The sequence below is a fragment of the Pelophylax lessonae genome (genome assembly GCF_965119305.1).
Source record: "Pelophylax lessonae genome assembly, chromosome: 7".
Lineage (NCBI taxonomy): Eukaryota > Metazoa > Chordata > Amphibia > Anura > Ranidae > Pelophylax > Pelophylax lessonae.
Window position 1 is genome coordinate 211,137,034 of NC_138774.1, and position 23,931 is coordinate 211,160,964.

General features: G+C 42.9%; 1 protein-coding gene across 1 annotated transcript in view; it reads left to right on the plus strand.

Annotated features, from left to right (window-relative positions):
- Positions 1 to 23,931, plus strand: part of PNPLA7 (patatin like domain 7, lysophospholipase) — a 733,226-nt gene that overhangs the window by 95,642 nt on the left and 613,653 nt on the right. Inside the window, exons 4-5 of the mRNA XM_082263919.1 lie at positions 1,427 to 1,514; positions 21,277 to 21,359. Of these exons, the coding sequence (XP_082120045.1) occupies positions 1,427 to 1,514; positions 21,277 to 21,359 (171 nt within the window). The remainder of the gene's footprint in view (positions 1 to 1,426; positions 1,515 to 21,276; positions 21,360 to 23,931) is intronic.

Sequence of the window (23,931 nt, forward strand, 5' to 3'; positions counted from 1 at the left end):
TGTTAGGGCGCATTCTACATTGGCGCTTAGTGCCTCCTGTCATCTGGCCTCAGTGGTTCAGGTGTGCAAGGTGGCCACATGATTGTCTGTGCATACATTCACCAAGTTTTACAAGGTGGATGCTGCATTTGGCCGCAAAGTTTTACAGGCTGCTGTTGCAGAGGTTAGTGCCTCTTGAGGGTGTATTCTTTCTGGTTGGTGAGCTCCAGTTCCTGGTTGAGCTCCTGGTTTACCTGGTTGGCTATGTTTAGCCCTTTTTGGGAATTATGTGCATTGCTGTGTTTTTCCCACCCCTCATGTTGACACTGCTTTGGGACGTCCCAAGGTTCAAAGAAGATATGGAGCTGTGTCCGTCAATGAATGAAAGAGAAAACTCGATTTTTGTTTTACCGTAAAATCCTTTTCTCTGATGTTCATTGATGGACACAGAACCCACCCCTCTGTTTTGAGTTGGGTTATGTATTCTTCTGACACTGCTTTTTACAAACTGAAGTCCTATAGCAGGAAGTGGGAGGTATACCCCCTAGGACTGCCCTAGGGGCATAGTGCATTTTCGTTTCCGCCTAGTCCTACTCCTATGGAGAGCAGCATAACCCAAGGGTCAAAGAAGATATGGAGCTGTGTCCGTCAACGAGCATCAGAGAAAAAGATTTTACGATAAGACAAAAATCCATTTTTTTGTACTTACTGTAAAATCCGTGTCTGAGTTCATCAACGGACACAGCACCCACCCATCTAAGGCGTTTTTGATACTGCTAATACTGCTTGCTATTAAATTGATTACCTAGAGCGGGGGGGGGGGGGTTTGTTTATACCAGCTGAGGATGGCCCATCGGCGTAGCCAGGTGTTTTTGTTCTGCCTAGTCCTAATCCTGGAGGAGGATATATAATCCAGTAGTTATCATTTATGAAGTGCTGTGTCCGTCGATGAACTCCCATTATGTTTTAACACTGCTTTGGGACCTTGGTTATGAAGATCAAGAACTGTGCCCGTCAATGAATGAAAGAAAAAATGTGATTTTTGACTTCCTGTAAAATCAATTTTTCTGATGTACATTGACTGACACAGCACCCACCCCTCTGCGGAGTTGTAATTTTTCTGACACTGCTTGTAACAAAAATGAATACCTATAGCAGGGAGAGGGAGTATACCCCCTGGGACTGCCTATAGGCTTGGCCAGATTCTTTTTCTGCCTTGTGTCCTACTCCTGTAGGGGGCAATAAAACCCAATGGTTATGAAGATCAGGATCTGTGTCCGTCAATGAACATCAGAGAAATTGATTTTACGGTAAGTCAAAAATCCCTTTTTTTTTTTTTTTTCCCCGCCACTGCAGCAGTTTTACAGAATAGCCCCCTGATGAGAAGAAAAAAAATTTGACAGATTATGATACCAAGAAACTCATCTCTATTCTCTCTTCATTACAGTGGACAGGAATCGTAATAGGAGCTGCTGTTGCCCTGTTCCTTATTGGGATTGTTGTGTTCATCATCTACAGAAGATATAGACAGTCCAGTGAGTATCTTTTTTTCCATTTTCCTGTATTTACTTAAAGGAAACCATTCCTTAGATAAGCAGGGAGGCTACTAGACTAGAACAAATATGGAGAGAAGAAAAGGACTTCCAATGTTACTCTGAGTTTCCTAATCTGCACCATTGTGCCATGGTTAGTGACTCAGTATTGAAGCCAATGGGTTAGCCTAATACTCAAGCAGATAGCATCTTTAGAAAGAAGTGGGTGATGGCAGCCCCCTTGCCCCTCGCTAGATAGGTTCACTTTAAGAAAGAATTTGTCTTATTGAAAAGCTGTTAAGTTGTTTTTAAATCATGTCTCTAGGCACAGCGAAAGGTTTGATACGTATATACAATGGCAATGTTTGCAGTTGTCAAGCCGTTCCTTGATTTCGTGCAAATGTTCCATTCTGATCACCTGCTGCCTCTCTTCTATGTGACTGGTCCTTGCTGTAAGGCTCAAAATCTCTAACAGACTGGGTAGCAAAAACCTGGCTCCGGCAATCCTGCATGGCAAGTGTGTTTATAAACAGGCATGGGCTTTCCAGAAGTGCTCATATTTTTATAATTGCCCCACTTGCTAGACCAACAGTGCTTTTGCTAGCACTGGTGACCGTTCATGTAAGTTAGAATTTGCACTGCCACCTGGACCCATGGGTTTCAAACAGCAACAGAAAAGGAACTTATGGAAAAAAATTATTGTATCCTATTTGAAGGGGGAGGGGTTTGTAGTGTCACGTATCCAGGCCTTTAGTGTAATAGGCAATCTAGTGCATTAGGCAATATGGGTTTACCTATACAGTCAATATTAATATTCAGGTTCTAACATACTGAAGACTGTTCTCTCTACCTGACCTCTTTGTATCATGATGACTGGCAGAACAGATTGCATACAACAAAACAGCGAGCATTCTCATTGCATTTTGGTCCTGAACAGACAAACCAGGCTGCCATGCTGTGCAAAGGACTAGTTAAAATGACAATCCAATGCTGTATACTTGTACACTTAGGTGCTAGAGGCTGGAATATTTTTCCATGCCTAGTTTTGCCCTATTTTGCGAATTCTCAGGAGGGAGAGCTCAGATCTTTCAGTGTAAACTGTGCCTTCGCTCATGCTATCTGCAGTGGGAGGTGTGGGAAGGGAATCTGATATATGATTGGAAGGCACTGTGACCAACCACATCAGGTTCTTCCTTACCTCTGCCCCCACCCTGGAACGCACATAACTGATAGAAAAAGAATATTAATGCCTATTCAGTGCAGTTTGTACTAGACCAAGGAATGTGGTCAGAATGCTTACATAAGCAAATGCAGCACAAAGCTGACTCTCAGCTTGTTGCCGCTGTGTTCATCCTTCTGTAGACCATGTGACACTGAGCTCTTGTGCAAAGAGAACGATAAACAGAAGTGATTGTACTGTGTCCTGGAAAAGGACATATCGGTGATACCTCCCTACTACCAGAAGCATTAATATTAGTACATTGTGTGACTGATAAGGCTTCTTAGTTTCTGAGGAAGCTCAATAAAATCACGCAGTGACTTGCACAAGACATTCAATCTTCTATCAGGTGCTTCAACTTTTATTAGCTATTTTTTTTTTTCTTTAATTCTTTTTATTTCAATATGTGCATAAAAACGAACATTCCAAACGTCCTTTCAACAAAAGGACAAAACAATATTAAATAATAAAAAATTATAGAATATCCAAATAATTATCTAATTACTTAGTATTCATAATCTCTTTATGCCAATGTATATTAATTTAGCTTAATTGATCGCCGTTGTCCTGGTGTGCCCCAACCCCTTGCTCCATTGCATTCATAGATTTATTTCCTCATCATACTATGTGCATCCCTCTATATCCTCTTGGTTATCTCCTTATATTCAACCATTGGTTAATGTTGATTGACACCAATTATCCCAAATTTTATTATATTTAGTTGAGCATCCTCTATGCACATACAATACTTTTTCAAATGGTAAAATCTGATTTACTGCTCTTATCCAGTTCTTAACAGCAGGGGGCTTCACTTGAATCCACTTAACTGTGATTGTTTTCCTTGCCATAAACAGCGTTTCTCTAAGCATTATCTTGTGATATCTAGACCATGTTATTTCATCTAATATACCCAGCAAACAGGTTTCTGGGCTCAAAGGTACAGGCATATTCAGGACAGAGGATAATATTTGAATTATTTCCTGCCAGAATCTTGATATCACTGGACAGAACCACATTATATGTATAAAGTCTGCCCGCTTAGCACTGCATCGCAAGCATTTTGGAGATGCAATGCTGTGCGTTGCATAAAGTCTACTTGGAGAGAGATATGATTGATGTAGCATATATAATTGTATTAACCTATTGTTTGCTGCTGGCGATACATATAAATGGGAAGAGCAAGCTTCTTCCCAATCTTCGTCAGTTAAATTGGGAATTATTTCCTGCCATTTTGTTCTTATTGCCAAGGGATTCATTCCTGAATTAACCCTGGTTAAATGTGCATATATTTTAGAGAAATAATCCTTTAGGGCCCTGGGACCCAAGGATACCAATGATTGGATATCTAGAGATCCCAGGTCCTAAAACTCCAAATTGCGCTTGTAACGCATGTCGCAACTGTAGGTATTTATATAATGAGGTATGTGGTATATCATATTTCATTTGTATATCTGAAAAAGAGTACATATGTGTTATGTCATATACGTTTGCAAGGACTGATATCCCTTTTTGTTCCCAGAACTGATACTCCACCAATTGTTTCAGTTGATTAAACATTGGGTTTCTCCATAGTGGGAGATCCATGTTTATTTGTGTGTTTCCCTCTATACGTTTTGCCTCTCTCGATATGAGCTAATGTTAACATTGGTATTTGCTTATATTTTAATTTATTCAAAGGTGCTTCTAGTAAATTATCGATTTGTAAAACATGAGCCAGGTGTGATTCTACCATCTGTGGTGTTACTGGTACTATCCATCCTGTAAGATGTTTAAGTTGTCTAGCGAGATAGTGTATCAGTTTTTGGTACCTCAGGCCAATGAAAAATGGGACTTTTAAGGCAAGTATGAAAATACGATAAAGTTCAAGCAAAATCGCTAATAATAATAAAATAATATTTAATCCTTAAAAATCATAAGTACAGTGAAGTACAGTAGCGTGAGAGGGTTATAGACCCTTGTGAAGGTGTGTAATAGATAGAGGATAGTGACACGTGGTAAATGGTGACTTTTTTAGGGGTGTATCTCTGTCATTCCCTGCTGGTAAGCTTGGGTTGCTTTGATCAGAGATGTCTCCTATATCCTACGCGTTTCGGCCCTTTTAGGGGGGGGCCTTTTTCAAGGTTGCTAGTCACCATTTCTGTTGATAGAATACAGATATGGTGTTAAATATTTATAGGTATTCACCACTTTTATTAAATATAAGTTGTGGTGAGTTTTTTCAAAATAGTACATACATATTGTTTTCTTTAAATCCTTGTATGTTGAGGTGGCTCCCTCTTTAGCACAGCGGGAACCTATGCGGTTTCCTGAAAAATATATATGGAGTTCAACTGCAGGGTTTGTATTATGGGTTATTTAATTCTGTAAGTGTACTTATTTAGAACTTACATATTAAGCCATGTTTCACTTAGTGGCTAATTTTGGTTCCGGTATAAGTGAAAACCGGTCCTTTTCAAGGAGGTCCTTGTGCCTATTGGTGGTGCAATGTGAAACAGGTATATGTGGTTCAAAGCATTAAATAAATGAATCGGATACAGTGTATAAAAAACGTTGGGTATTGTTACCTTAATTCTTATATTATTGCCGCGGTGGAGTCTTTAAAGTTTGTCTCCAGCCGGATCGCACTTTAAAAGAGGGAAAAACTCCTTCCTTAGTGTGCTGTCTTTTAGGGGTTTCAGTGTTTAAAGCAGATGTATCCGAAGTTGAAACTTACATTTGTTTTCAGGTGCGCCGCTCTGAGCCTCTCTCATCCCCATGTAGTTGGAGAATGAGAAAGGTAGTGGTTACCCGGCCTTTTTATCAGACTCGCGCATGCGCAGTAAGCGCTGCACGTCTGAAGCCTGATCGCACACAGCTGGTGTGTGTCTCTGGTGCGCCTGCGTCAATAGCAGAGTGCGCTTCCAGTTTCCACCACTGTTGCTCACTGGCGCGGCCGCCGACACGGAGAGGGCACAGATTCCAGACTTTTGAAGTCTGAGGGGCCGATGTCGTTGGCTATTGAGCTGTGCCTGTGAAGTGCCCCTAGGAGGAAATCAAAGGGGGGGGGGAATCCTCCTAGGGGCTTACCGTGCCGGGTGTGCTAGAGTTTGGGAGAATTCTCATGCAAGGATTTGTACATAACATAAGTGCATGGTAATCAGAAAAAGGAAAAAAAAAATGAACAGAAAAACACAAAAACATTTGTGTAGTTTAATTAAGTTCTTAATAGCAGTGTAGTATATGGTCAGGTTAAAGGGGAAGGAGGGGGATATCCGGTTGTATCCATGTTAGAAAGGAGTGAGGACAGTCTGTCTGAACGGTTTTTCTATGTGTAGGCTTCCAGGTATGAAGATTCTGGGAGGCAGGTGTTTTTTCTCATTAAAATCGTTTTTTATATTGTGCAGTCATTTGTCAGGGTTTTTAGGAGATCATGTTCGTTCTAGTCTCCATGTGATGTTCTTTTTTGAAAAGAGAAGGTTGAACAAGTTTTTTTGTGAATGGATTTAGTTCTGAAAGATTGTAAAGTGGAGGGTGGTTGTGGGCTTCGGGTGTATCCGTTATTACTTCATTATGTTCTATCCCCTCTTGGTGGAGTTGGGTAATATTCTTGAACAAGAGTTTTGGTGAATGGACTTTCCAAAAATATTTATAATTTTTTGTTTTTTTGGTGAATGTTTTTTTCTAATCGGTTTTTCCTGAAGAAAAACCTTCTAGGAATGGGGCATAGCTTTCGGCTTCATTTAGGCCAGGGAAGGTGGTTGCATTGAGACGTTTAATCCATCTCATCTCTAATTGAAGCAGGGTTTTGTTCCAATCGCCCCCCCTCCTTGGGATGTGGATCCGTTCCAAGGCCATAAAAGATATTTTTGGCATCTTATTGGCATGTTTATAGGCCACGTGTCGACCCAGCGGTAGATGGAAGTTGCACATTTCCATTGAATTTACGTGTTTGTTAATTCTCTTCCCAAATTCCTGTCTTGTCTTACCTATATAAAATGCATTACATTCGCATCTCATCATATATACCACGCCTTTTGTCCGGCAATTGGTAAAATGTTTGGGTTCGAATATTTCTCCGTTTGGTAGAGTGGTTTTTGTGCATTTTTTTATAACTTTGCATTGGTCGCACGATCCGCATGGGTACGTGCCTTTTGTCTTGCATGGGTCTTTACGTGTGCCCTCCTTGAACTCGCTGTGGACTAGTCCTTGTTTGATAGATCCTGCTTTTCTATATGTGATTGGCGGGTGGTCACTAAGAAAGTCCTTCACAGTTGGGTCCTCCTTCAGGATTGCCCAATGTTTTTCCAAGATGGCTTTTATTTTTTTGTGTTCATTAGTGTATCTTAAAATGATCCGTGTTTTTTGGTCCTGTTGTTTGGGGTCCTGTGGTGGTTTTTTGAATAGTAGCTCCTGTCTTTCTTTTAAGTTGGCCTTGTTGTAGGCCTTTCTTAGTGAGGTTTTGGTGTAGCCTCTTTCCATCAATCTTAGGGTGAGAGCATCCGCTTCTTTTTTGTATTTTTCTGGGTTAGTACAGTTCCTTTTTATCCTCAGGTACTGACTGTAGTGTATTGCTTTCTTTAGTGGTGGTGGGTGGAAGCTCGTGGCATGCAGGATTGAGTTACCTGCTGTTTCCTTTCTGTAGAGTGTGGTTTGTAAACGTCCATCATTTTCCTTATAGATCCATGTGTCAAGAAATGGTACTTTCTTGTCACTGTAATTTAAAGTAAAATACATATTATATGTATTGTCGTTTAATGCATTTTTTAGATCTTGGATTTGGTTCTCTGGTCCTGTCCACACTATCAGAATATCATCTATATAGCGCTGCCATAAGAGGATGTTATCAGTTAGCCATGCATTTTCTTCGTTTATGAGGAAGTCTTCTTCCCACTCTCCCAGATATAAATTGGCATATGTGGGGGCACAGCTTGTGCCCATCGCCACTCCGCAGGTTTGAAGGTAATATCGGCCATTGAATGTGAAGAAATTCCGATTTAGGATGAATTCAAGCATGGTAATTATAAAAGTATTGAATTTTCTCTATCGCTCATTGACAGACGTAGTCTTCTTGATTCTCAAGAGCTGGGTTATGTTGTCTCCGCAGGAGTAGGACTAGGCAGAATGACAAAACGTTCTGGCTCCACCTTAGGGGCAGTCCCTGAGGGTATATCCTCCCTCTCTCTGCTACAGGGAATCAGTTTTTTTCTGTCTAGTCAGAAGTAAGGACCTAAGTTCCTTGCTGGGATCTTTTGGTCCTGGCAAGACTTTTTTTTTTCTTTAAGAAAAAGACATTTTTTAGGTAGTTTTCTCCAGTGTTTTTTTCCTGTGAGATCTTCAAGCAAAAATGCCGGACTGGGCGACACTTGTGGTCACCCCAGCCGGCCTACGAGCGCGCGCAGACCATGGCATTGCGCTTGGTCGGCCGCGACATATTCAAGTAAGTATGCGGGGCCGGGCGACGGGCTGGATGTTGAGATCCAGTGGTCACCCCGGTTTCTGCCTACGAGCGTGTGCAGACCAGTGCGCTGGGTCGGCCGCGACGGAGTCCCAGTAAAGGGACTGACTTTGCGAGTTAAAAATCTCGCTTGGACGCCAGGTACCAGAGAGTCGAGGCGTCCACAAACCCCCACCCCGGTGGAGAGGATATTGTGAAGAGAGGGTGCCTGTCGGTTCGGTATGGTGAGTAAACGTTCCCTTTTTTCCTCATTATGAGGCAGTATATATTATGGGCCCCTCCATATATGGTCAGTATATATCTGATACTTACAAGTCCCCCTTGTAATACAGCATGTGTTTGTGGGAAGTGGACTTGGTTCAAGAGCTAACACTCTACCCAGCAGACTGTAACATTACAGCAGACATAGGAGGTATAATCCTACCTTATGTGCAGTGTATCTCTGTAGATCCATATGTCACCTCTTAGCAGAGTGCAGGTGGATGTGCTGGGAAGACGATATCGGCGGTCCGCCGCCATTTTGCCGTAGACCGAATGCATGTATGTCCTCAGGTCACGCCGGCCGCCATGTTTTTGGAGTCTTATGTCTCTTCTATGGGGGCGGCCATGTTTTGTGAGCCCAGCTACCTCGTGGAGGGCTGGGAACGCCGGAAGGCGTACACAGGGGGCGGAGCCACGCCTTCTGCCCGGGAAAAAGCAAACAGCTCCTTCCAGTCTGTGTAAGACAGACGCTGACTGCAGTTTGTTGGAAACTGCACTGCATCGGTTGGTGAGCCTTGGGGGTCCCTCTCTCTCTCTCTGGGATCGAGAAGCAGGTACTCTGAGCAGGAGGATGTTTCGGCATCCGCCATAGCCCGAGAGGAAGCGTTGGTAAACGCACTCATTGTATCTGTTCAAGAGACTTTAAGGTTACAGGGTATTCCATCAGAAATAGCTGAAACTGAGATCCCTTTTGGGACTAAAAAACGCATCAAAGTGGCGAAGGTTTTTCCATTGCCCAAATGTTTTGGCAATCCAATCGAAGAAGAATGGCGTCTGCCAAAACGCACTTTTAATATTTCTAAACGCATTGACAGGCGTTATCCATTTGAGGAATCCCTTATTAAGAAATGGACAGAACCACCTGTGGTGGATTCACCTATTGCTAGATTGAATAAAGCCACGGTTATTCCTTTAGAAGACGCTCCGTCTTTCAAAGATCCAGTGGATCGCAAGATAGAAGCTATGTCTCGCACCATGTTTTCCTTGATTGGATCAGCTTTCAGACCAATAATTGCTATTGGTCTGGTTTCGCAGGCTGTAACTGAATGGACCAAGTGGTTACGCCGGGACTTAGAAGAAGTCCCTCAGGCGGTATCAGATTTGTTGGAACAAATGATACAGGGGTTACAGTTTGTATGTGATGCGGCGTTAGACGCCACTCCATTAATGGCGCGAGCATCAGTCTCAGCAGTGGTTCTCAGGCGTACACTGTGGCTAAAAGGTTGGTTAGCCGACCAAGGTTCCAAAAAAGCATTGGCTAATATCCCCTTTTCAGGAGAGCGTCTATTTGGAGCCAACTTAGATGAGATCATTAAGGATCTCACCGGTGGAAAAAGCACCTTTTTACCGCAAAATTTTAAAGGTAGAGGAACTCGTCAAAGACGAGGGCCTTCTTTTTCTGCTCACAAGAGGTTTTTTCGTCCAGCGGGTGAAAAAACTAAGTCCTCCAAAGCTCCTGCAGGAGGCGTCAGGGGTCGTTGGTCGGGCAAGCAAAAGCCCGCCCCCTCAAGACCTGAAGATAAACCATCCAAAGCCTGAAGGTGCGCCCCCACCCATAACTGGGGTGGGGGGACGTCTTCGCCGGTTCCCGGATCCATGGCTTTCCAGAATCCCGGACAAATGGGTTTGCGAAGTCATAAGGTCAGGGTACAAGATCGAGTTTCGATCACTCCCACCGGCGCGATTCTTCCCTTCCAATATCCGTCTATCCGCAGATCGTTTAGAAGATCTGCGGAGAGCAGTCACAGATTTACTACAACAAGGAGTGGTAGTCCACGTTCCTTGGACAGAACGGTTTCAAGGGTTTTATTCAAACCTGTTTACAATACCCAGGAAAGAGGGCAAAGTGCGTCCAATTCTGGACTTAAGAGCACTCAATTCTTTCGTCAACATAAGAAGATTCAGAATGGAGTCCATTCGCACGGTAGCAGCCTTCCTGCATCCAGGGGATGTACTAGCGTCCATAGACATCAAGGACGCCTATCTTCACATTCCCATTTTCGCAGGACATCAGCGTTTTCTACGCTTTTCCGTAGAGGAGAACCACTATCAGTTTGTGGCGTTACCTTTCGGTCTCGCCACGGCTCCGCGGGTCTTCACAAAGGTGTTGGCCCCAATGTTGGCACTTCTGCGCCAAAGAGGTATATCGATTCTAGGTTACCTAGACGATCTTCTGCTTCATGCAGAGTCTCCTCAGACCTTGCTACAAGACATAGAAATTACTATGATTTCTTTACAGGAATTCGGGTGGCTGGTGAACCAGCAAAAGTCATTTCTGGTTCCCACCCAGAGGCTTGAATATCTGGGTCTAATTCTAGACACAGTCAGGACAAGAGTTTTTCTTCCGGTAGGGAAACTCCGAAAGATTCAATCAGCAGTCCAGTTGTTACGGTCCAACAGCTGGTCTTCCCTTCGGACTTGCATGAGGGTTCTGGGGTTGATGGTGGCTTCATTCGAAGCAGTCCCATTTGCCCAGTCCCATACCCGAATTCTTCAGCAAGAGATTCTTCTCAGATGGAATCGGAATCCGGAATCCCTGGACAATCAGATACGATTGAGCAAACAGACCAGAGAGTCTCTGGTTTGGTGGCTTCGGTCTCCAATGCTCAGCCAGGGAAAGTCATTTCTGCCAATATATTGGACGATAGTGACCACGGATGCCAGTCTATCCGGATGGGGAGGAATTCTCGGTCAGTTATCTGTCCAGGGACTTTGGTCCCCGGAAGAATCCAGGTTACCGATAAATGTATTGGAACTGAGAGCGATCAGACTTTGTCTGATTCACTGGACCGAGCAGCTCCAGGGCAGCCCGGTTCGGATCCAGTCGGACAATGCCACGGCCGTGGCTTATGTCAATCACCAGGGGGGCACCAAGAGTGTCCGAGCGGCCAAAGAAGTGGCTTGCATTCTTCGCTGGGCGGAACGATTTGTTCCAGCAATCTCTGCGGTGTTCATTCCGGGGGTGGAGAATTGGCAGGCAGATTATCTCAGCCGTCAGACCCTGGATCAGGGGGAATGGTCCCTCCATCCAGACGTTTTCCACCAGTTGTGCCTACGGTGGGGCACCCCGGATGTGGATCTGTTGGCATCACGATTCAACAGGAAAGTTCAGAGATTCGTGGCTCGCTCCCGCGATCCTCTAGCAGAAACCGCAGACGCACTGATCGCCCCGTGGGGGCAATACCAGCTAATATATGCCTTCCCTCCTCTCTCGTTACTGCCAAGACTTCTTCGCAGGATAGAGGAGGAAGGAATCCCAGTAATCCTGGTAGCTCCGGACTGGCCACGTCGAGCTTGGTACGCCGACATGGTCAGACTGGTGGCGGACGTCCCGTGGAGACTTCCTCTCAGGGAGGATCTACTGTCTCAGGGACCGATCTTCCATCCTGCTTTACGATCGCTGGCTTTAACGGCCTGGCTATTGAGACCCAGGTGCTGAAGGACAAAGGTTTGTCAGCTTCAGTTATTCCTACTCTAGTTGAAGCAAGGAAAGCGACTTCCAGAAAGATTTATCATCGCACATGGAAGTCCTACATTGCATGGTGTGAACCTTTGGGGTTCCGTCCTCGGTCTTATTCGATTAGTCGAATATTGGCTTTTCTGCAACAAGGGGTTGAGCAGAAACTGGCCTTGAGTACTATCAAGGGTCAGGTCTCAGCATTAGCCATCTTCTTTCAGAAGCCTTTGGCTACTCATTCCTTGGTGCGGAATTTCATCCAGGGGGTGCGACATCTGGCTCCGCCAGTGCACGCGCCGTTACCCCCCTGGGATCTTAATTTAGTGTTGTCGGTTCTTCAGAAACCTCCCTTTGAAGATATTAGGGAGATTCCTCTACCCACGTTGTCCCAGAAGGTGGCCTTCTTGGTGGCTATTACTTCTGCACGCAGGGTGTCAGAACTGGCCGCATTATCTTGTCGTTCACCATATCTGGTGGTTCATAGAGATAAGGTGGTTCTTCGTCCGAATCCATCCTTCCTACCAAAAGTGGTTTCAGAATTTCATCTGAATGAAGAAATTGTATTACCTTCCCTGTGTCCTAAGCCCAGTCATCCTCGGGAGTTTGCGTTACACTCCTTGGATGTGGTCCGGGCGATCAGGGTATACTTGAAAACGACAGACTCGTTTCGCAAGACGGATTCACTTTTTGTGATCCCAGATGGACCCAAAAAGGGGTTGCCTGCATCTGCCGCGACCATTTCCAGATGGATCAGACAGACGGTAGTACAGGCTTATTCTATTAAGGGTCGGGAGCCCCCGTTCCCTGTTAAGGCGCACTCCACTCGGGCACTTAGTGCGTCATGGGCCTTTCGCCATCAGGCGTCAGTGGTCCAGGTGTGCAAGGCGGCTACCTGGTCGTCGGTGCATACCTTTACTAAACATTATAAAGTTGATGTAATGGCATCGTCTGATGCCTCGTTTGGCCGCAAGGTTTTGCAGGCCGCAATTTGAGGAGACCAGTGGTCTACCTCGAGGGTTTTTTCCGTTGAAAAATTTTTCTTTAGTCTCATTCTTTGTTTATAATGAGCCTTTAAAACTTCTAGTTTGGCACCGGTTGGGCCTTCTAGATTGGATTTGATTTTGTCAATCCCACCCCTCATTTGTGGCACTGCTTCTGGATGTCCCAGCTCTTGAGAATCAAGAAGACTACGTCTGTCAATGAGCGATAGAGAAAAATGGATTTTTGTAAGAACTTACCGTAAAATCCTTTTCTCTTAAGCTCATTGACAGACGTAGTACCCGCCCCTCTATCATTGAGTTGGGTTGGGTTAAATTCTCTGTACTGCTTTAAACAGAACTGATTCCCTGTAGCAGAGAGAGGGAGGATATACCCTCAGGGACTGCCCCTAAGGTGGAGCCAGAACGTTTTGTCATTCTGCCTAGTCCTACTCCTGCGGAGACAACATAACCCAGCTCTTGAGAATCAAGAAGACTACGTCTGTCAATGAGCTTAAGAGAAAAGGATTTTACGGTAAGTTCTTACAAAAATCCATTTTTTCATCTTCTGGGCTTAACTGGTTGAGAGCGTTCTTTATGGTTTCAAGTCCTTTGTTGTGAGGTATGTTGTTGTATAGTGCCTCAATATCCACAGTGATAAGGAAGGAATCACCGGGGATGGTCATGTCGTTTACGATTTGTAACAGGTGCATCGTGTCTCTAGTGTAGGAGGTTAGTTTTGAGACGTGTGGTTTCAGATAGGCATCAATCACTTTACTTATGGCTTCGGTGATATTGCCATTCCCTGATACTATTGGTCTTCCGGGTGGGTCGGTTGGATTTTTGTGAATCTTTGGGAGTGAGTAAAATGTTGGTATCTTTTGGGTGTCTTGGTCGAATGTAGTTCCATAATGTGGGGGAGATGATTCCTTCAATTCCAGCTTTATCCACTTTAGCATAAAATTCCTCTTTATATTGTTCAATCATGATCGGCATGATTTGTTTGTAACATTTTTGGTTACTTAAGATTTTTTCACACATATTTTTATACTTTATGTTGTCCATCACGACAACATTCCCCCCTTTGTCTGCGGTTTTGATGGTTATGTGTTCGTTGTCTTGTAATTCTCTTAGTGCTTTCCTTTGGCTTTTGGTTAAATTTTGTTGGTTGTTTGTCATGGTCATTTTTTCCAGGTCTTTTGTGGTTTCCCTGACAAACAAGGCTATAGCAGGGTTCTGGTTGATCGACGGGAATTTGTGTGATTTTTTCTTAAACTGTGCATTAATGTTTTCAACTGCTGCCTTGTTAGTATTGGTAGGAGTTGTTGTTTCTTCCTCATCGCTGTCGGTCCAGCCTTCTAATCCTCCTTCTTCCAGGAGGAGGTTGAGGTCCCTTATAGCCCTGTATTCTACCGCCGATAGTGATGTTTGAGGTTCTAATGTCTCAGGTTTCTTGTTGTACATAATTTTTTGTAATAGGTTCCTTGCAAAAAGGTTTACATCCTTTATAGCCTCAAATTTATCTACCGGTTTGTTAGGACAAAAGGAAAGTCCTAATTTGAGGACTTCCGATTGTTCTTTAGTTAGCGTATATGAGGAAAGGTTGATTATCGTGATGGTTTCTTTGTTAGGTTGTGTGTTTGCTTTTTCGTGCATTATTTTTCTTTCGTCTGTTTCCGCCCCTTTCCTAAAAAAGGCCCCTGTTTGCTTTGGGGTTGCGATCTCTGATTTTCGCGTTGAGATCTTGTGAAGATTTTATGCAGCTTCGCTGGAGGGTTAGTCTCCTCAGTCTCCTGTGTGTTCTCTTCTGTAATTCCATTGTCCTCATCTGTGTTTTGTGGGTCTTCGTTTGATCTTTCTGTTTCATACTGGGTTTCCCTTTGTTCTCTGTTTTTAGGGAATCTTCTCCTCTGGGGGTTTGCTTCAGTTCCTGATGTGTAGGACGATGAGTCCGATGAGTTGTAGTTTTGTGGGTTCTTCTTTTGTCCAAACAGTGATTTGTTCCTCTGATTTTTGTTGTTGTTCCAGCGGTATGCCCTATTTTGACCAAAGGCATTTTTATCGCGCCAATACTTTTTTTCTTTTTTCCTTAGAATATCCAAACTATGTTGTTCGATGTGTGTTTTTAGCTTTTTTTCTTGTTCTGAGTATAGCGGGAGTGGTTTAAGAGGAGTCAACTGGTCATATATCTCTTTTATCTCTTCATCTAAGTTTTTGAGTTGTCTCTCGTACTCACTTTGTAGGAGTATCATCAGATTTTTTGAGCATTCATTGAGTATGGTTTCCCAGTCTTTTTTCATTTGTAGAGTGATATTGTCCATGGTGGGGAAGATTTGTATTCTGAGTCCCACCTGGTTAATGTTTTCCTTTATGTAATGTTGGAATGATTTTATGTGCCAATACAAGGCTGATTTTCGTTCTAGGTGTCTCCTTAATGTGTTGAAAAGTGCCATAACATCAGAATTTTGCTGTTCATTACCTTGAAAGTCTTTTTGAATCCCCGTCATAAGACTTTCCCACTCATTGCCAATTAGATTTCCGTTTGTTTCCTCCTCCATTTTGTCTTTATCCTTAGTAATCCACAGACAATTATATTTAATTAAAAAATAAATAAAAAGATTGTCTTGGATTTGTACACAGTGGAGTTTGTTGATCTGATTCCTCTCTGTTGTTACTGCCCTTGGGCGTGCAGTTAGGAAGAGATCACTTTATAATTCCATTTGTGTGTGATGAGGTGTAATGAGACAGTAGTCCTGCTAATCAACTACCGTGGGTAAATATGGGAAGGTGAGGTGTTATAGAGATCGTGAGGTTCTGGATGTGTTTTCCATCCGGGTAACAATGTAGAAGGGGTTTTTTGATCTCTATAGCCCTATGTATAGTCGGGTTTGCCGTCGTCCCTGGTTAAATATTGTATCAGTTTTTGGTACCTCAGGCCAATGAAAAATGGGACTTTTAAGGCAAGTATGAAAATACGATAAAGTTCAAGCAAAATCGCTAATAATAATAATAATAAAATAATATTTAATCCTTAAAAATCATAAGTACAGTGAAGTACAGTAGCGTGAGAGGGTTATAGACCCTTGTGAAGGTGTGTAATAGATAGAGGATAGTGACACGTGGTAAATGGTGACTTTTTTAGGGGTGTATCTCTGTCATTCCCTGCTGGTAAGCTTGGGTTGCTTTGATCAGAGATGTCTCCTATATCCTACGCGTTTCGGCCCTTTTAGGGGGGGGCCTTTTTCAAGGTTGCTAGTCACCATTTCTGTTGATAGAATACAGATATGGTGTTAAATATTTATAGGTATTCACCACTTTTATTAAATATAAGTTGTGGTGAGTTTTTTCAAAATAGTACATACATATTGTTTTCTTTAAATCCTGCTTCTGTTTTAGCTCTCTGAAGTGTGGTTAACTTTATTCTATTTCTACCCTTTCCCCAAATAAATGTGGTAAATAGGGCATCTATTTTTAAAAAAATAGTTTTAGGGACTATAACCGACCTATATGTAAAAAAATGTATAAACATTTCGGTAATAGGACCATCTTGATTAAATTTATTCTCCCTGCAACTGAAAGTGGTAATTTAGCCCAAGCTAATTTAGTTTTAATTGTTGTCATGAGTGGATTAAGGTTAGCCTGTAAAGCTACTTGTGGTAATCTTGTAATATTTATTCCCAGGTATTTGAAAGAGGACACTACCTTTTAATAAACTTGAATCCTTGCTTAGTGTGAGTAGTTGTGGTTGCAATGGCATAAGGGAGGATTTTTGCCAATTAATTTTAAGGCCTGAATAAGAACCAAATAGTTCTATTATATGCATAGCTGCTTTCAATGATCCATGTGCATCATTTAAATATAAAACAAGATCATCAGCATACAGTCCCACTATATCTATCCTTTCTGCCAATGTAATACCCCGTACAGAAGGGGTTTGCCGAAGTCAAAGTGCCAAAGATTCAATGGCTACTGAAAATAAGAGTGTTGATAGAGGGCATCCCTACCGGGTGCCTCTATATATAATTGTATGGCCTTGGTTAAAAAGCCATTTACCAAAAGCTGAGAAGTTGGATTTAGATACATTATTTCCACCCAAGTGCAGAATTTATCCCCAAATCCAAATGCCCTAAGCACTGCCTGCAAAAAGGGCCATTCAATAGAATGAAAAAAGCCTTTGCTGTATCAAGAGAAGCCAAGACACTTGAGTCTGATAGTTGATCTCTAAGCTGAGCTATAAGTTGTGTTCTTTGAAGATTTATAGATGTGAATTTTCCTGGCATAAATCCAGTTTGATCTGGATGTATAATATTAAGTATTACATTGTTTAATCTATGGGCCAACATTTTTGCAAGAATTTTGTAGTATGTATTTAATAATGATATGGGACGGTATGAAGCACAATCTGTTAAGTTTTTATCTGGTTTTGGAATTAGTACTACTGTAGCTAAATACATGGATTCAGGAAGCCTTTTTACCCTGAAAGCTGAATCAAATACTTGAACTGGCACTGGGGCAAGAATATCCACGTATTTACTATATACTTCTAACAGAAGTCCATCTGGTCCTGAAGCCTTTCCTATTGCTAGACTTGTTATTGCTCTTCTTACTTCTTCCTCGCTTGGATTTTCCTCTAATGATTTAACCAGCGGGGTCGTTAAGGTTGGAAAGTGTATTTCACTCAGATAAGTTGAAATTTCATCTGCATTATACGTAAGAGAGGTGGCATACATATCAGTATAAAACGTGTGAAAGCATGACATAATACCAGCCACATCCCTTACGCATTCCCCGTCAGGGCGCTGTATATTAGTTATAACTAAACTTGTACTTTGTTGCTTAGCCATATGTGCTAAAAGGCGACTTGATGTATTCCCTTGTTCAAAATACTTGTTTGTATTAGGCTATTGCTGCTATATGTGTAGTATATTTTCTTACTGTAATTTCCCATTTTTCCCTATTTATTTCAGTTGGTGTTTTCAAAAACGCAGCTTCTGTATCTCTACATTGCTCTTCTAGATCTCCCGTTTCCTGCCTGGTGGCTCTTTTAATATATGATATTGTTGATCTAAGTGCCCCCCGTAGATATGCTTTCAAGGTATCCCAAAAGATCAAATCTCTTTGGAAACCATGTGTTTCTAAAAATATCTGCAATTGTTCATGTATACGATCGTGCATTCCAATCTGTGATAACCAATATGGCTAAAATTTCCAGTTTTGCTTCATTCCCTCAATTCCTATTGCTATATTTACCAGGAGTGGTGAGTGATCAGACACTCCTCTAATAAAATATTCAATAGAGACAACCCTAGAAATCATTTTATCATTTCCCAGCGCCAGATCTATTCTTGACTGACATCCCCTTCCTGGGATGGTCCAGGAATAAGCCCTGGTCCGGGGATTAAGCATTCGCCACAAATCTCTCCATCCAAATTCTTCCCCTAACTCACGAAACATAAGTGGTTTTCGAGTTCTTTTTAGGGGGGTCCATGCCTGTCCACCAGGGTCCCACAGAAGATTAAAGTCTCCCAGGCATAGCACTAATGCCTCTGGGTATAAACTTGCAAATAGCATAGCTTCTTTAATTACACTTAATGTAGCAGGTGGTGGATTATATATACCTAAAATAACAAATGGTATATCATACACTTGAGCTTGTACAAATACATATTGCCCTTCAAGGTCTACCTTTTTTTGAAAGCACTTCCATGGTACCGACCTATGGACAAGCAGTGAAACCCCCCTTGCATATGTTGAATAGCTTGAGTGTATTGACCATTGGATCGAGGGTTTACATAATTGGTTTGGTGTATCTGGGATCATATGTGTCTCTTGCAGGCATATAATAATTTGTGCTTTAGTTTGTAATATATTTGTAATTACCTGGGATCTCTTCTGGGGGGCCCCTAGACCCCTAACATTCCATGATAGGAACCTACATTGTGTAGTCATCTTGGAGGTTTTTTCTATATATAGCTGTAGGTTCACTTTCCAAAAGGGATCCCATATATCTAACCGTCTATCTATGACATTTATCATGATAATACCCCATAGCAATGTACTCCTTATATTTTATAACAATATAATTATTAGGTCAGTAGAGCACACCAGGAAACAGCGATCTTCAAAAGTAACAAGATAAAATATGAAAAAGAAAAAAAAAGAGAAGAAGAAAAAAAATCACAAACAAAATTACCTAAAAAAATAAAAATAATTTTTTTAAAAAGAAAAATCATCATGCACATATAGCAAAATTTTGACCAATAGGTCTTACTCCAAAAAAAAAATGGGACATTGCCCGAGCATACATTCATTTGCATGCAAGGACAATATAGCTGCGGCCTCCACTCAAGCTCCCGGAACCTTACTCTCAGAAAAATATCACGTTTTCTTCTAAGGAATAAAAAAGGAATTTTGCTAAGCCATCAAAAAAAAAATGGCTCAAAGATTTACCAGTGGTGGGAGGAGGGAGGGAGGGGGAGAGGAACCCCCGAAAAAAAAAAAAAAATAAATAAAACGCACACAAAAAAAAGGAAAAAACCTACACAAAAAAATAAAAATATAAACAAAAAGAAACAACCATAGTTCCTTGACTCCCAGTCCCTTCACTCCCCCCCCCCCCACCTCGTCATTCCATCATCCACATGCTTCTTTTTTTTTTCTTTTTCCTTGTATCCTTCACCAGGAAAAAAGAGTTTTCATTACAAGGAAAAACAAAGGAAAATGGCAAGATTCTTCTTTCCTTTCACTTATAGTTCCTTTCGAGCAAAGCCATTCTTGTACACTCTCCGGAGTATTGAAGAAATATATTTTCCCATCTTCCTCCACCCTCATCCTTGCAGGGTATGCCATGGAGTAGATAATGTGTCGTTCTCTTAATTTTTTTTTAAACTTCAAAAAAGGTAGCTCTCAATTTTTGTAGATCTATTGAAAAATCAGGGAGAAAAAACACTTGTGTGTTTTCATATTGAATGATGCCCTTTTGTCTTGCTTTCCGTAGTATAAGATCCCGATCTTTACAATTCAAAAATCGTGCAAGTAAAGGTCTTGCAGGGGCTGGTGGTTTTGCAGGAATTCTATAGGCTCTTTCTACTGCAAATGCTGTGGAGAAAGTAGTATCAGGAAATAGGGTTTTAATCCATGTCTCCACAAATTCTCCAAGATTCTTCTACTCAGCCCTCTCCGGTAAGCCCACAAATGTGATATTATTGCGTCTTAATCTGTTTTCTAAGTCATCAACTCTTTGATTAAGGTATGTTACTTGCTTTTCAGCTGCTAATATACGATTTGGCACTGGAGTGTAATTATCCTCTAATGAGGATATCCTTTTTTCAGCCTCTGCCATCTGCTCTCTCACAGCCTGCAGATCATGGTGTATTAAACCAATATCCATTCTAATTTCCTCCATTTTACCAGTCAACCTAGTATTACTTGCAGATATAGCAGCCATAAGTTGAGAATGTACCTGTTCAAGTGAGAGTTTTGCTGGTTTTTCCGCCGGCATGTCGTCCTGTGTATTGCTGCTGCTTCCTCCACTCCGTGTGTTTGGTGGGCTCCGACCTACTTCCTGCTTCTCGGTCCGCACAAACTCCTTCAAACGTTCTGTTGCCGTAGCGGGACGTTCCCTACTTGTCTCCGTACTCATATTGCCCAGTATGTATCGCAAGCTGCCGCAATACTCGCATGGAGGTCCGGATCAAGGTGGGTATCAAGGTGCACCGCATGGAGCTCGAGTGGAGGCCGCAGAGCTCCGATCACATGCGGCCGGCCATCTTGCCGGCTAGCCACGCCCCGTCCTCTATTTTTTATTAGCTATTTAACAGCATAATAATGCACTAAATATGATTTATTACGATCCACAAAGGGCATGAGTTCATGTTCGTTTATCCTTTTATATATATATACCCAGCTTTCCTAAATAGTGATATCACACCTATAATAATATAAGATCTAATTCGCACTCCCATATATGCATTATCACATTTTTTACACATTTCTATTATTCTCTTTGATGCATGATGGCTCTTTAAAAAATATAAGGACTTATCCTTTTTAGTCACACTGCAGTCACTGTGCAATGTAAGTGTCTAATCAGGCACCATTGAAATTATCTTTTTGCATGCGGTGTTTCTGCACAGTATAACACATGGATTATTTTGTAAAGGCGTAAACAGGGCCTAAATTCTGGAAATCATAAGGATGGTTTAAGTGTTTAGAGTTTTTATGTTATGTGTGTGGAACCCTGTCACACATACAGTCATTAATTATAAGGGCTTTAGGGAGTCTTATGGAAGACTTAGGTTTAAAGGGCTCCATTTGTTTTATTTCCCTCTTTTATCATTTATATGGTAACTGTAAACTTGATGGGTTGTGTGACACTCCACTTGTAGTAATTTACTGCTCTGTTTTTCTAATTGCAGAACAGCAACAGCCAGAGTTACCTCGTTACCGTTTTAGAAAAAGAGACAAAGTAATGTTTTATGGCCGAAAGATTATGAGAAAGGTAAGACTGCCATGTTTTAAAAAAAAAAAAAAAAAGGAACAGACATATCATATTTGAATAGCATAACCCAAGAAAGGGCCCTATTAGTTATACTGAGGGCTTGACTAAATACTGTTATAGAACTTTTTTTAAGGCCTATTCACACCATGCTAGTCCATTGTGGTGTGTTTTTAATGCTTGTAGCATTTAGGCAGCCTATTCTTTTGAATGTACACCACAACAGACTCAAAATTGTCAAAAGTTGTAAAAAAATTATAAAGCTAGGACAATACTTCTAAAAAAGATTGTCATCTCATCTGATTTAAAACCTTAAACTGGCTGAGGGCAGCAAGGAGTGAGCCAAAAAAGGCAAGTTTTGCATGTCTGATGCAACGTATAATCTATTGGTAATTACAATGAGTCACATTTTTTCATTATTTTCAGGCTGTAGAAACTTTTACTAAACCGCAATAGACCGAAAATAAATACATTTCTCTTTCGTTCATTGACGGACACAGCTCCTAATATTCCTAACCAATTGCGTTCTACTGCCCCCTACAGGAGTAGGACACCAGGCAGAAAAAAAGACTGACTTTGCTTATAGGCAGTCCCAGGAGGTATACTCCCCCTCTCTGCTATAGGTACTGAGTTTTTTTTTCTGCCTAATCAGGAATAAAGACCTAGTTCCTTGCTGTGATCTTTGGTCTTTAGATGGCCTTTAGATGGAATTTTCTATTTTTTCCTGTTTTTTTCCTACGAGATCTACAGTTAACTGCCGGACTGGGCGATGGGCTGGATAATCTTGATCTAGTGGTCAGACGTGCAGACCTCAGCTCAGTGCTAGGTAAGCTGCGACCTAGCCCCACCAAGTGGGGCTGGCCTGCACGTTAAATGCCTCACGAGGTCGCATACGACCGCGTCTCGACCTGCATTGCAGGGTTCCTCCTGGCCGACAGCCCCCTATTTCGATGGAGAGGGGGTTCTGTCTGGAGCGGTGCCCGCCTAGCTTCTGGTATGGTGAGTAGCTGTCCCTCCTCTCCCCCTGGAGGGTTTTTGGGTTGACGTGGGCCCCTCCATGGGCCAGTCGGACCCCCCCGTTCCCTTCCTTCCCGTAAGGCACCCACCCCCCCCTTCTGGGTCCCTGTGGGTCATCTTCCCTCCACTTAAGCTTCTGCCTGGACTCTTGCGCACTATCGAGGCAGAAGGGATTCCGGTCATTTTAGTGGCTCCGGACTGGCCTCGCTGGTCTTGGTACGCTGACCTGGTTCTGCTGGGCACCAACGTTCTTGGAGACTGCCTCTCAGGGAGGATCTGCTGTCCCAAGAGCCTATCTTCAATCCTGCTTTACACTAGCAAGCTTTGACGGCTTGGCTGTTGAAAGCCAGGTGCTGAAGGATAGAGGTTTGTCTGAGTCAGTGATTCCAATGCTGTTGAAAGCCAGGACGTCTACCTCTAGAAAGATCTACCATCGAGTACATGGAAAACTTACATTTCTCTTACGTCCTCCGACAGTCGCCGCCACCTCTAAGTCATCACTATTGGGTATTGACTTCCGCTCCGCAGGAGTAGCTAGGCATAAGACTTAGTCAAAAGAACAAAAGCATTTGCATAGACACACCCATGGGGGCTGTCCCACTGGTCAATACCCCCCCCTGCAGTAATCACTCCCAACTAAGTTTGTTTCTGCCTAGCGTCAGGAGTAGTATGAAGATGGATTCTTGCGGAGCTGGGAATCGGACTGACCGCCCTGGTTCTCCAGGGCAGAGGGTCAGAGGGACCCCCAGCTTGCCATCGAGTGTTCAGCCATGTGTTCGTCCTGGCATTATGAACGACCCATCCCTGCTCGCAGCAGGGATGCAGCCTGTGAGGTGGCTACCTCACTGGACACATCTGCGGTGCTGCAGTGTCCTGTCCTTGGCTAGCGGCATTCCCTGTCAGAAGAGGACAGCGGCTTTCCGTTCATAGAGGCACCCCATGCCATCTGGTACAGGTAAGTACTTCTGTGTGGGGCCTCTGTCTGGGGTGGCAGTCCTGTGTTGCTGTGTGTTCCCCATGTCTGTGCCTGTGTGGGGCTCCCTGATGCGATCCTTGCGGGGGTCTCTTGTGCATGCGCTGCGGTGTGTTTTTGGGGGCCCCTTCCCCTGTGTCACTTCTGTGTTTTTTTGGTAGTGTAGACTGTATGTTTCGGCCGCAGCGGGGAAAAACCGCGCGGTCCGCCATTTTTAGTGTGGGCAAGCATGTCTGGCTTCACTGTGGGCTAAACTACATGCTGTTTTGGCGCCCTCCGGCGCCATCTTGCGTGTGGCAGAACGATCGTTCCGAGCACATGTTCGGCGACCATTTTGCCGAAGCCTTCCATTCAGTTCTATGGGCAGCCATTTTCCCTGGGTCTTGCAGCTTATAGTTCAGCCTCTGATGACCTCACTTCCTTTTCCTCTGAAGCAGCGATCGATTTAATAACACTCTGTGGGGGCTCTGCAGACTGTCTCTTCCATAACTCCCTTCTGGCTCAGTTTCTTCTCCTTTTGGTCTTTGGTCACTGTACATGTAGCGGTGGGCTGCGCACTCAGCAGCGATTTTAAAGGGCCAGTAC